This window comes from Gambusia affinis, linkage group LG04 (genome assembly GCF_019740435.1).
Source record: "Gambusia affinis linkage group LG04, SWU_Gaff_1.0, whole genome shotgun sequence".
Classification (NCBI taxonomy): domain Eukaryota; kingdom Metazoa; phylum Chordata; class Actinopteri; order Cyprinodontiformes; family Poeciliidae; genus Gambusia; species Gambusia affinis.
Window position 1 is genome coordinate 279,620 of NC_057871.1, and position 13,052 is coordinate 292,671.

Below are 13,052 nucleotides of genomic sequence, written 5' to 3' on the forward strand. Positions count from 1 at the left end.
TCTTCATCCAGCCAGAAACAGAACCGAGCCTGAACCGGACCACAACAGGACCGGACCGCCTTGTTCCCACAAAGAATCATTTTAAATCCCAGAAATTCCATGGAAAACCGGAAGCAGGGGTCACAGTGTTACTGTGAGAGGTCAGAGGTCATGTCTCGTATTCCCTCACCTTCTTCCTGAACCGGCCCTGTGGGAAGTAGAACTTCTGGTTCTGGTCTGACCGCCCTGCTGCTGACCGAGCCATGGTTCCTCCACCTGAAGCCGGTAGAACCGGATCAGAACTCAACCCAAGAGGAAACCAGTTCAGAACCAGGAAGATTCAACAGAACCGGGCTGAGACCCAGTAGAGTTCAGCAGCTGGTTGTGGGTTTGAATCCCAGCCCAGTTCTGACTGGAACTTTAGCTTCCAGTCTGGAGTTGGACTGGAGAATGTGTGTGTGTGTGTGTGTGTGTGTGTGTGTGTCGCTCGTCTCTGGCAGAATAATTATAATACATTTTATTTATGGGCGCCTTTGTTGACTTTTGAGGACACAATGAGTAAAATCAATAAAATAATCAGTTTCCAGGATGTAAAACTGGAGAGATTGAGGTTTCTAATGGCAACCGCAGAGAGGAAGAGGAGGAGGAGGAAGCAGCTGCATTACAACACAAGGGTAAAATGAACCAGGATGGAGATGAAGAGGAGAAGGGGCCCGATGATGGGGCCCTGGGGGACCCCAGAGCTTCAGGGTCTGAGCTACGCTAATGGAAGCTAACCTTTAGCATGATGGAGAGAAATCCAGAATCAGCAGCCATGAAGAGATTCAACTGTTCACAAAGAACAACTCCGGCTGTTTTAATGTGTTTTTAATGTTTTTCCACCAGAACCATCAGGTCCGATTAAACCAGGCTGACCGACCCAAGTCATCTAAACCGAATGAAGCCCAGCAGCTGCCAGAACCCGACCAGAACTCTACAGGCTTCATGGACCTTACCAAGCTCCGCCCACAACCGACCCACGTGACCGCAAGTCTCACAAGCAAAGCCTCGTAGCGCATTGTTTCTATGTAAACATGACTCCATTAGTGCATCATTTCTACCGGATTTTCACAATATATCATCTACTACAATAGACAGAGGAAATAACAAGTTCATCTCATCATCTGGGAGGAGGTTACTGGTTTTTCAGTCACAAGCTGGTTGCAAACCTGAGGCCAGCAGGTGTCAGTCGGTCAGTCAGTTACGGTAGATCTGAAATTTGGTTTGATGACCTCAATATGAGAAGCTACAGACTGATAAGAGGAACCATAGAGCTCTGTTAAGGTAAAGAAGCCATTTGTTTGTTAAAATTTTATGAAATCTATTTGTTCTATTTTATGTTTGTTATGAATGAGGTATACTCACAAACGAACAGGGTAATTAGTCCAACGTTTAGAAACTACAGCGGCTGTAATGAGCCACAGCAAATGTAAACAAAGGTAAAATAACCCGAACAGGTGATCAACTCAAAACCATTCGTACCTTTTTAGTCTGTCTCTCTTTATAGTTTAAGCAAACTTGTTACCGTATCAACCGCCTGCGCCCCGCAAGACGAGCAAAGATTACGTTAAAAACAAAACATTCAGTCCGTTACGACATCAAGTTTCCAGGCTTGATATTTATTTATGGATTATTAATCGTTGGTTCCCTGAACGCAGCGATGGTTGATTGACCAGCTGTACTTGGTGCTCGAGTGGCTAACACGAGTAACAATTTAGTCCAAAGCCTTTTCTGCTAGGGTGACCAAACGTCCGTATTTCCCGGGATAATGTCCGTATTCCACGCCCTGTCCCGGGCGTCTCGGGATATTTTTAGAAAGTGAGGAAATGTCCTGTTTTTTGCAGGACCCGGTCCAAAGTGTTGCGGTTTCTAGTCACAGTAAACAGTTGCATATTGATCTGTTTAGCTAACGTTAGACTGTGTAGCAGACAGGCTTCAAGGTGTAGACGTTGTATCAGTACTGCTATTATGCTGTACTTAGCTAACGGGAAGCTCGTGTTTGTGAGACGGCCACCCACGTGACCACGTAGAATGGGCATCAGCCAATGAAAAGCGGCCCCTCTGGTAAGGTCCATTGAATTTATTCACAAAATAAACCAGCAGCACATAAACTAGAGTTTTGGTTCCGGTCCGTTCCTGAGGTTCTGTGGGGATTCCCCACGGACCCAACAGAACCAACAGGCCCGGATCCAGAACCGGAGAAGTTCTCTGTGTTTGTTTTCGTCCCTGGAGTCGGAGCTGCGGCCGAAGAGCCGTTTCCTGTCGGGTCGATACGGAGACAAGAAGTGGTGTAAGATGATCCGCGCTGACCGTCAGCACCGGGTCCATTAGGGCCTGATGGAGCAGAACCGGGCCTGATGGGACAAACATCGATCCGTGGGTCAGGCTGAAGACGCTCCCACTCTGGGTTTTCCTCGTCCCAGCTGCAGAGTCTGTGTGATGTAACCGACTGCAGTCTCCCCCTAGTGGCGGGAGGACTTCTGTTGTTTTTGTTTCCATTTTTTCTGTTGCGTTTGTTTCTTAGCATTTGGGTTTTCAGTTTGCATCGTTCATCCCTCCACCCAGCAGTCTTCACATGTCCACAGCCCTGCCCACGCGTACACAGACTCCGCCCATATGGCTCCTCCGACCCCGCCCATCAGAAGTCCAGCCACTCGCTCATGTAGACGCAGCTGGACGGGGAGATCTCTCCTCCTTCGTGGCAGTCGTGGAACACCTACAGAGAAGACAGACAGGTGAGGTCAGGTGAGGCTGGGGAGGGGCTGCAGGTGCGTCAAGGAGCCATGGTTACCGGGCAGAGTCCGCAGGGCGTCTTGACGAGGCCGGTGGGCTGCAGGATGGCATTGACGCCGCGGTACAGCTTCATCTGACCGTCCACGCTGCCCACCGTTCCCTCCTTGGCAGCGATCACCGTCATCTCCACCTTCCCGTCGTAGATCAGTGTGTTCAGGATGGTCTCGATATCGTCCATGGACAGGTCCACCTGTGCCCAACACACACACACCTGTCAGCCCACAGGTAGACTGGCTGCCAAGGGTCTGGACTGCAGGTGGGCGGAGTCACCTTGCTGATTCCCAGCTCACAGATGTACTTCCACACCTCATGCGACGTGGCGAACGAGCTGTTCCTCTGGACCATCGGGCTCTGCTTCCCGTCCCTCGCCGCTTCCGCCTTGGAGCAGAGCAGAGAATCCACCAGAGGTCACACGACCAACCAGGGGTCACATGGAGCCGTTGTAAAGGAAAATTGAGGACCAAGACGGAGTTTATCTCTGATCATGTTGGTTCCATCTGATCTACTTTCATTACTGAGGCCCCAGACCTGCAGGGTCTTGAGGAAGGAGAGCTGTGCTGCCCCCTGCTGGCCCAAATCATCTAAACCTGAACCAGTGTGTGTGTGTGTGTGTGTACTTGTATATATTACATATAGAGGGCCACTTTCACAACATTTCCCAACAGAGGGAGGTCATTGTGGAAAGTGAGGACCTTTCCACCGACCTGGCTTACTTTGCAGTTTCTGCTGAGCTCTGCTGGTTAGATTACAGGCTGGTTAGATTACAGGTTGGTTAGATGTGGGTTCTGGTTGGATGGAGTTCAGAATGAACTAGTTCTTGTTCTGGTCAGGGAACAGGTCTGGGTTAGGATGAAACAGTCACTGAAATGAATGGAGATCAATACCAAGTCCTCAGTTTGTATAGAAGTACCAGGCTGTGTGTGTGTGTTTGTGTCCAGACAGCTCTGGTTCTGGTCGGACAGACTCTGCAGGTACCTTGCTCTGCAGGAACTTGAAGCACTGCTGGTTCAGAACCTCCACGAACTCGGACTCGAAGTCCTGGTCGCTGTACCAGGCGCCGCCCGTCACCGTTCGATCCGGCTGCAGGTTGTACAGCATGTACACCTTCTTCTTGGACGCCTGGAGGACAGAACCGCAGCAGAACCGGATCAGAACTGCTTAACTATATATTGTTAAGCAGACAATCCGTAGTTAACGGTGGTCTAAAAACGAAACCAGTCAAATCTTAGCTGCAGGAATCTGTGGACTCTCCTCACCCTCAGAGTCCAGGCTGCTGGTTTCTATCCAGACTGTGATGATGCACAGCTGACCACTTGGTGCGCAGACAATTTCAACGTTACACACAGAGAACATGGCGGAGCTCACCATCGATCAACAGAACAACTTCTGTCAGAGTATCATCTCTCATCTGGACCTTTAATGGACCAGAGGTTCTGGAGCGTCCAGCAGCTGATCAGCTTCAGCGGGATTTTTCTCCCGAGTGAGATCAGACTCGGGGAACGATCCGAGTTCTGCCGTCTAATCATCACTTCATTTGGTGAAATGTTACCTGATTTCAAAAACGTTCTCACTGCAGAGAAAAAGCTAAATGTTCAGCTTGACGACTGCAGAATGGAAATAAAATCCTATTTTTCTTTCAAGAACAAAGAAACTCAACGAACCTCTGCTCCAAACTACCAACATCGTCTCCTCCCTCTCTCTTCTTCAGTTTTGTTTCTGTGGAGGGTCAGTAAAGAACTTATTGATGTTTTACCTTCACCTCCAGGTATGAAGTGAGGTTTAGTCTCCAAGTTGCACCACAGCACAGAACTAGAGAAACATCCGGGACAACTTCAGCTGCACCGACAACATCACAGTGACAAACGTATCCAGGTCTTCCCAAACAAACAGGCAGAGCGGGGAAGTCTGCTCAGAGAAAGAAACGCTGCCTCAAGTGTGGAGCTGAGGCCCTGCAGCTCGGCACGGAGAGAACGGGTCGGAAAACGGGCCGACCAGGAGGACGGAGGAGCACCAGGACACCAACAGCAGGCGGGGTTAGGATGGAATAGGGTTAGGGTTACTTCTCACCGGCGCAGAAGTTGGGTAGGGTAAGGTAAGGTAGGCTAACCCACTTCTTTGCTTGTTTTGTAGACAATAGAAAACTACAAATGTCTTGGGACTATTAGTATTAGTATAGTATTTATATTGAACCTGCAGAAAAAGGGCCAGCAAAGATTGCTTTGTCTAAGAAAGCTCATACAGTTTCAGGTTGATAAGTCAGAGATGATCCTAGTTTATAGATCATATGTTGACCTTTTCTCTCCTCTGTTGGTTTGGTATCTTAGTATTCAGCAGAGTAATAAATACTAGTAATAAGATCTAAGAGTTGAACAATGCTCACTTCCAGAACTGATCAATAAACGGATCACCAGGGAAACTAAAGCCGCCCTTACTGACGGCGCTCCAAGTCCTACGAGTCCTCAGGTCTTCTCCACTGCCTCTGTGCTTCAGACGGACGGTTCAAACCCGGTTGCTAGTCGCCATGGTTACCGTTTACCACCAATTTCATTAAAGTCCATGTAATTTTATACACATAAAATTACATCATGCTTCTATAATAACAATAACAATTATTGATTGATTGATCATTTATATTTTATGTGTGTTTGTATTTAGAGACATCAGCTGTGTATGGAGGACCGATCCTGCCAAAACCGAAATATCAAAAATAAATAACGATTTGACAAAAGTCTTTAAAACAACAAAATATTGCTCCAAAAAAATGCAAATAAGTCTGGGTTGTACCAGCCGGGCCTGAACTGGGCCGGCTGGTTCTGGACTCACCGCCACAGACTTGACGGCCTTGATGAGCTTCTTGCTCTCCAGGTTCTTCAGGATCTTGTTGATCTCCGTCAGAGGAAGGTTGCTCTTGAAGCGGATGTCTCTGCTCCAGATTCCTGCGGCGACACCAGAACCAGCCGTGAGGTTCTGACCCGATCACGGCGGGCCATGTGCAGGACGTTACCTTTGTTTCCTGCGTCCTCGATGATCTGGTAGACCAGCTTCTCCTGGTTGTCAGAACCTTTCATCTTACTAGAACACAGAGGAGCGTCAGGGCGGAACCACCCGGCCAAACCGGGTCGGCAGAACTGGGCCGGCCTGGATCTTACCTGGCACTCTGCGTGTCCTTCAGACGGTACAGCAGACCCGAACTGTTCCTCAGCAGGTCCAGCTGACCCTGAAACACAGTCGGGTCAAAGGTCAGGAACTGGAAAAGTTTTCACACCCTTTCAGTTTCTTCTTCTTTTGTCTTAAAAGTTTCATGTCAGACAAACAGGAAGCTGCTTCCTAAAGACGGTGATCAGCCCAGATTTGCTGATGTTCCACAGAAACGGTCTCAGTCATGCAGTCCACTTCTACGGCGAATAGCGAACCGAACCGGAACCGGAAGTGACTGACCAGGGAGAGCAGCTTGTTGAGCGCCATGGCGCGCTGCTGGGGCTCCAGGTGAGGCAGGTCGTTCTGGATCACCTGGTCCGTGATTCCATGGGGAAACTGCTGACACAGCTCCTTGATCCTGAAAAACACCCGAACCGAACCGGGTCAGAGCCTGCTTCTGGAAACATTAAAAATAATGAAAACGTTTCTCCTGGTTCTTCCTCTCCGAACCTCTGGTTCTGCTCCTTTCAGAATCATTCTGTTTAAACCTGAAAGTTCTGTCAGCTGGAGTTCGGTTCTTCTGAGCGGGTTTTCACCTGTTCTCTATCTCCGCCGGTTCCGAAAGGTTCGTCTCCTTCTTCACCTTCACCTCTGCCATCCTGACCCAATTCAGTGGTTCCGTCTCTCCGCAGCCGGGCCGGGTTTGACTGGACCGGGTTTGACTGGACCGGGTTTAAGTGTTGAGACGAGCCGGATGGTCGGGGTCCTTAAGGCTGCGTCTCTCGGTGTGAGCTGTCCTGTACCGTGCCTGATTACAAAGGAGTCGGGGTCCTGCAGATATTCTGCTGGTCTGTTCTTTTAATGAACTCTAGTTCAGTTTTATGAAATTAAATATATAATATGTTTAGGTTAAAACATTTTACCGGGAGTTTTAATTTAGAAAATACTTCGGCTGTTTTAGAAAAAGTCGGCAGTGAAACCCAGAAAATCCGATAAAAATCCGGACGAGACTGAATCATATTAAATATATAAAAACTGTGCCGGACCGAACCAGGGAATGTGGTTCTGGTTCTGGTTCTAGTTTTAGAATCAAAGCATTGTTGCTTAGCGTTGTGGGCAGAGCCTACTGTGATCCCGTTGTCATGGTGACGCCAAACGCAACAGCTCCGCTTCAGTGAAAATACAGCTGATGTCCCGATCAGAAATTCATTTTGACGAAATTCACAGAAAACTGGAACCAGAACCAAACAAGGGTCAGAACCAGATCAGAACTGGAACTAAACTGGGGACCAGTTTGTCAGGAAACCTTTGGAACATTCTGCTGCTGGATCTGAACCGGGTCAGAACCGGATCTGAAATACGTTCATCAAAGTTTGTGAACCTCTGAGGTAACATGTTGTTTACATCAATAATCAATCGTTCTGCCACTCAGCAGCTCAGTGACTGTTATCGATCGGACAGCGGTTGCCATGGCAGCAGGCGCCATTTCAGCTCCTCTCATCATCCCGATCAGCGAGGGCGTGACCCGAAAACCCAAGACCCGCATCGACACCAGGACGCCCGTCTGCATCCAGTCAGGTACATCCAACCACATCCAACCAGCATCCAACCACATCCAACCAGCATCAGACCACATCCAACCAGCATCCGACCACATCCAACCAGCATCAGACCACATCCAACCAGCATCCGACCACATCCAACTAGCATCTGACCACATCCAACCAGCATCCAACCACATCCAACCAGCATCCGACCACATCCAACTAGCATCCGACCACATCCAACCAGCATCCAACCAGCATCCGACCACATCCACCCACATCCAACCAGCATCCAACCACATCCAACCAGCATCCGACCACATCCAACTAGCATCCGACCACATCCACCCACATCCAACCAGCATCCGACCACATCCAACTAGCATCCGACCACATCCACCCACATCCAACCAGCATCCAAACAGCATCAGACCACATCCAAACAGCATCAGACCACATCCAACCAGCATCCGACCACATCCAACTAGCATCAGACCACATCCACCCACATCCAACCAGCATCCGACCACATCCAACTAGCATCCGACCACATCCACCCACATCCAACCAGCATCCAACCAGCATCCGACCACATCCAACCAGCATCCAAACAGCATCAGACCACATCCAACCAGCATCCAACCACATCCAACTAGCATCTGACCACATCCAACCAACATCCAAACAGCATCCGACCACATCCAACTAGCATCAGACCACATCCACCCACATCCAACCAGCATCCAACCACATCCAACCAGCATCCGACCACATCCAACTAGCATCCAACCACATCCAACCAGCATCCGACCACATCCAACCAGCATCCAAACAGCATCAGACCACATCCAACCAGCATCCAACCACATCCAACTAGCATCCGACCACATCCAACCAACATTCCAAACAGCATCAGACCACATCCACCCAAATCCAACCAGCATCCAACCACATCCAACCAGCATCCGACCACATCCAACCAGCATCCAACCAGCATCAGACCACATCCAACCAGCATCCGACCACATCCAACTAGCATCAGACCACATCCACCCACATCCAACAGGCATCCAACCACATCCAACCAGCATCTGACCACATCCAACCAGCATCCAACCAGCATCCGACCACATCCACCCACATCCCACCAGCATCCGACCACATCCAACTAGCATCAGACCACATCCACCCACATCCAACAGGCATCCAACCACATCCAACCAGCATCCGACCACATCCAACCAGCATCCAACCAGCATCCGACCACATCCACCCACATCCCACCAGCATCCGACCACATCCAACTAGCATCCGACCACATCCACCCACATCCAACTAGCATCAGACCACATCCACCCACATCCAACAGGCATCCAACCACATCCAACCAGCATCCGACCACATCCAACCAGCATCCAACCAGCATCCGACCACATCCACCCACATCCCACCAGCATCCGACCACATCCAACTAGCATCCGACCACATCCAACCAGCATCCGACCACATCCAACTAGCATCCAACCACATCCAACCTGCATCCGACCACATCCAACCAGCATCCAACCAGCATCCGACCACATCCACCCACATCCAACCAGCATCCGACCACATCCAACCAGCATCCGACAACATCCAACTAGCATCCAACCACATCCAACCAGCATCCGACCACATCCAACCAGCATCCAACCACATCTACCCACATCCAACCAGCATCCGACCACATCCAACCAGCATCCGACCACATCCAACCAGCATCCGACCACATCCAACCAGCATCCGACCACATCCACCCACATCCAACCAGCATCCAACCAAATCCTACCAGCATCCGACCACATCCAACCACATCCAACCAGCATCCAACCACATCCAACCAGCATCCAACCACATCCAACCAGCATCCGACAACATCCAACTAGCATCCAACCACATCCAACCAGCATCCGACCACATCCAACCAGCATCCAACCACATCTACCCACATCCAACCAGCATCCGACCACATCCAACCAGCATCCGACCACATCCAACCAGCATCCGACCACATCCAACCAGCATCCGACCACATCCAACCAGCATCCAACCAGCATCCGACCACATCCAACTAGCATCCCACCACATCCAACCAGCATCCGACCACATCCAACCAGCATCCAACCAGCATCCGACCACATCCACCCACATCCAACCAGCATCCAACCACATCCAACCAGCATCCAACCACATCAGACCACATTCAGTCAGGTACATCTAAACCTGGCCCTCCAGGTGTTCCTGGCCCTCCAGGTGTGTGTTTCTTCAGACTCTCCAGGTGTGCTGATCTTCTTCACTCTGGATGGTTCAAAGCCGGTTGCCGAGCACCAGGGGTCAGAGGTTGGCAGCAGGAAGTACACAGGTCCCGTCCTGCTTCCTGTGGGTCGGGTGTCTGTCAGAGCCGTGGCCGTCGCCAGGTAACGTTCAGCAGAAACACCTGAGCTGCATCACTTCCTGTTTCCCTCTGCTGAGTGTGACTGCGGCACAGGGACGGGAGGCGCAGCTCTGTGGTCACCAAGGTCTTCTCCGTGGGTCAGGTGGAACCAAATCAGCAGGTAGCCAATCAGCAGCCTGTAGCTGACCTCTGAACTCGCTCGCCTGTCTGATCTGAAGAGCTCCACCTCTGTGGTTCTGTTGCTTCAGGTCCAGTCTGAAGGCGGCTATGATTCTGATGAGCGGTCCGGTTCTGATCCAACACCTGCAGGAACACCTGGATGCTCTCAGTGGAGGAAAGTCACCTGCAGTCCGGCTTCAGAACCGGAGCGGATCGGGTCCAGTCCTCCACCGGTTCCCCTGCCCTCCAGATGCTCCAGAGGTGCCGGGATTCCAGATCCTGATGCTGCCTGGACCTGCTCTTCCCGACGCTCCTGCTCTGCGGTAAACAGGATAACAGAGAGATCCGGCAGGAAGTTCCAGACCTTTTACTGTGATCAACTTCCTGTCTGCCAGGATTCTCACCATCCAACGCCGCTGAGCAGCGAACCGCAAACCCAACCGCCGAGTGACGCCGCTCCGCCGCGGTACGCTCTCAGGACACCCCCACTCTGATGACACTACCATTAGGACACGCTCACTGGCGGAGACACGCCCACTAAATCAAGCATCAATGAAATACAAACTGATTTCCAAGTAGTTTGTTTTTATAGTGTCAGAATATCTTTGTTGTTGGTTTATTATTGTTTTATTCATTCTTATTATTGGTATTGTGGTTCCTCACCCGTCCACTGGGGGGCGTATCCTGGTCCTTTGTGTTTCCAGGTGTCCTCGCTGCCTCTGCTGCCCTTCAGACCCGTTTGCTCGGTTCTGTTCTCAGTGTGGCGCTGTGATTCCTCCGGTACCGGCGCTCTGGCCGCCCCCTGCTGGGAGAGGACAGGTACTGCCCTCGTCCACCGTCCAGCTGCTGCCGGCTGGTCCAGACGGACGGACTGACCGTCTGTCCTGCTGTCTCAGCTCCTGCCGTGTCCTTCCTGTCGCTGCCTGGTTCCCATCAACTCTCGGACCTGTTGGACCTGTGAGGCGTCCACAGAAGGGTCCCGGGCCGGATTCTCTCTGCAGGTGAGCTCAAGGTCCATCGCCGTTAGCAACCATGGGTCAGGTACTGATGGAACCGGGACGTCAACCAGGAAATACTCACATCGAGTTTTGGTTCTGACCTTTGGCCGATACGTCCAGACCAGAACCGGGTCAAGTCGATTCTGGTCGGGGTTTACCTGTTTGTGTTGCTGCAGGTCAATCTGGGTGGAGGTGGCGCCCCCTCTGGTGGGCCGGGGGACAGCAGCATGTGGTCCTGCTCCAGATGTCGCCGTCTGAACCGCCATGATGCCAGATTCTGTGACCGTTGTGGCACCAAGGTGACCTTTGACCTCCTGCTGTGCTGGGCAGTGAAGAATTGTGGGATATTTACTGGTGTGCGTATCCAGGTTGGCCACGCCCCCTGCTGGGTGACGTGTTGGCGGTGTGGAGCAAGCGCACCGCCGGATGCCCCCCACTGTGTGGCGTGCGGCGTGTTCCTCCTGGCACTGGCCCCGCCCACACCCTGCAGTGACATCACACCGCCTGAAGAGGACGCCGCCCACAGCCAGGTAGAAAGACGCCGGTTCCCTGTGGTCTGCTTACTTCCTTCCTGTTGTTAACAGGCTCCGCCCCCACAGAGCCCCGCCCCTAGACAGGGCGTAGCTCCTCCCCCTGTGGATCGGTCCACGCAAACCGTCGGACTCTATTACCCATCAGCCACTGAGCTGCAGCAGCGGGACCAGCAGAGGGCGCTGTGGCGCCGGCGGGAGGCGGAGAGGATCAACCACCGGCCGCCGCTCAGCGCCGTCAGCCCCGGCAGAGGTACCATGGCAACAGCATCAGAGGCTCGGCCCGGTCCAGGGATCTTCCCAATGGTTCTGTTCGGTTCTGATTGGTTCTGTTTGGGTTTGTTGTTTCTGTTTTGTTCTTTTGGTACCGATGGTTTTGATGGTTCTGGTTCTGCAGGTTACTGGAGGAACCAAGTGGACCACGTCTGTGCTCACCTGAGGAGCTACACCCAGAACCGGGCCTCCTTCAGAACCCTGCTGGCAGAACCTCGACTGGGCCGGGTAAGCTGCTCAACTGAGGAACAGAACCTGTGGTTCAGCTGAATGTGGGCCAGAATGGTTCTGATCTGGTTTGTTGTTCTGGCCCGGTCCAGATGGTGTCGGCGCTGGTCCAGCAGAACCAGGATGAAATGGTTCTGACGTTGAGCTTCTCGCTGGCAGCCAATCAGAACCGGCAGGTGAGGATTGGACCGGGTCACTGAACCGATTCTGAGTCAGACATTTGACCCGGCAGAACCTCTGTGTCCAGCAGGTCGGACCTGACGACGACCCTGACAGCCCAGCTGGAAGTTCTACAGTACCGGGTCGGGTCCAAAAGCTGAGCAGTGTCACACAGCGCGCTACAGATAGAGCTGGTAAGAACAGAGGATGTTCTGGTGGTTCTGATCCGGGCAGAAGAGAAACGGGTCGGACTGATGAACAGTGACCCCTGGTGGCCGGACGGAGAAACCCAGAATCACTTCCTACTTTACTTTTAGGATGAAATTGGTTCCTCTTGACAGAGCCGGTTCTGACTCGGTTCAGACCTGCGGAGCACCTGGAGGTTCTCCTTTGACTCAGTTCAGAAACGGATCAGAACCTCTGGCTCAGAACTCTGCTTTGTCTTCCAGGAAGTCCTGGGAGGAAGCGGGACTCTGACCTGGAACCGGACCTGTTGGTAAGTACAGAACAGAACTGAACCGGGCCAGGCCTCCAGCTAGCTGAGCTCTGATTGGCTGTCTGGCTGCAGGTGAGCAATGGATCAGACGGTTCTGTTTGCCTGAACAGAACCGTCCTCCGGGTCACCTGTCTGATGACCTCAAACAGGTGGTGTGGGCGGAGCCACAGGTGTTACAGTGAAGGTGGTAACACCTGATTCATGAAAACCCGGCCACGCCCACATCCGGACCACGCCCCCTTTGGTTTGTCATGTGACTCAAGGCGTTCTCCTCTTCCTCAG

General features: G+C 51.9%; 2 protein-coding genes and 1 long non-coding RNA gene across 11 annotated transcripts in view; 1 reads left to right on the forward strand and 2 right to left on the reverse strand.

The window, feature by feature from the left end:
• dzank1 (double zinc ribbon and ankyrin repeat domains 1) overlaps positions 1–13,052 on the forward strand; it is a 28,394-nt gene that overhangs the window by 15,082 nt on the left and 260 nt on the right. For 2 of the 8 annotated variants that reach the window (XM_044113014.1, XM_044113016.1), the window contains exons 2-15: positions 7,382–7,527; positions 9,802–9,949; positions 10,021–10,087; positions 10,176–10,409; positions 10,482–10,552; positions 10,791–10,905; positions 10,983–11,087; positions 11,261–11,383; positions 11,453–11,614; positions 11,684–11,867; positions 12,012–12,115; positions 12,208–12,291; positions 12,363–12,468; positions 12,724–12,770. In XM_044113014.1, the coding sequence (XP_043968949.1) occupies positions 7,419–7,527; positions 9,802–9,949; positions 10,021–10,087; positions 10,176–10,409; positions 10,482–10,552; positions 10,791–10,905; positions 10,983–11,087; positions 11,261–11,383; positions 11,453–11,614; positions 11,684–11,867; positions 12,012–12,115; positions 12,208–12,291; positions 12,363–12,468; positions 12,724–12,770 (1,659 nt within the window). In that variant the 5' untranslated portion in view covers positions 7,382–7,418. Of the gene's footprint in view, positions 1–7,138; positions 7,289–7,381; positions 7,528–9,801; positions 9,950–10,020; positions 10,088–10,175; positions 10,410–10,481; positions 10,553–10,790; positions 10,906–10,982; positions 11,088–11,260; positions 11,384–11,452; positions 11,615–11,683; positions 11,868–12,011; positions 12,116–12,207; positions 12,292–12,362; positions 12,469–12,723; positions 12,771–13,052 lie in introns of those variants that run through there. The other 6 variants (XM_044113015.1, XM_044113017.1, XM_044113012.1 and 3 more) reach the window with 5 other exon arrangements.
• polr3f (polymerase (RNA) III (DNA directed) polypeptide F) lies at positions 2,089–6,681 on the reverse strand. 2 transcript variants are annotated; one of them, XM_044113052.1, is made up of 9 exons: positions 6,546–6,681; positions 6,250–6,367; positions 5,961–6,028; positions 5,816–5,883; positions 5,635–5,747; positions 3,787–3,930; positions 3,082–3,189; positions 2,810–3,001; positions 2,089–2,734 (listed from the first exon to the last, which is right to left on the reverse strand). In XM_044113052.1, exons 1-9 carry the CDS (start codon positions 6,605–6,607, stop codon positions 2,657–2,659), a joined length of 951 nt encoding a protein of 316 aa, XP_043968987.1. In that variant the 5' UTR covers positions 6,608–6,681; the 3' UTR covers positions 2,089–2,656. The 2 variants fall into 2 exon arrangements, with proteins under 2 accessions (XP_043968987.1, XP_043968988.1); XM_044113053.1 differs by having other exon boundaries at positions 2,095–2,734; positions 6,460–6,598.
• LOC122828977 lies at positions 10,270–10,883 on the reverse strand. Its single transcript, XR_006370309.1, has 3 exons — positions 10,750–10,883; positions 10,491–10,623; positions 10,270–10,404 (listed from the first exon to the last, which is right to left on the reverse strand). It is a non-coding gene; the product is annotated as an uncharacterized LOC122828977 (long non-coding RNA).

Bases quoted from the DNA above. Each gene is read 5' to 3' on its own strand.
- polr3f (XM_044113052.1), bottom strand. From the start codon at position 6,607: ATGGCAGAGGTGAAGGTGAAGAAGGAGACGAACCTTTCGGAACCGGCG. The intron at 6,368-6,545 runs GTGAAAACCCGC...GGTGTTTTTCAG, and splicing joins CCGGCGGAGATAGAGAACAG to GATCAAGGAGCTGTGTCAGC. The intron at 6,029-6,249 runs GTCAGTCACTTC...ACTGTGTTTCAG, and splicing joins TCAACAAGCTGCTCTCCCTG to GGTCAGCTGGACCTGCTGAG.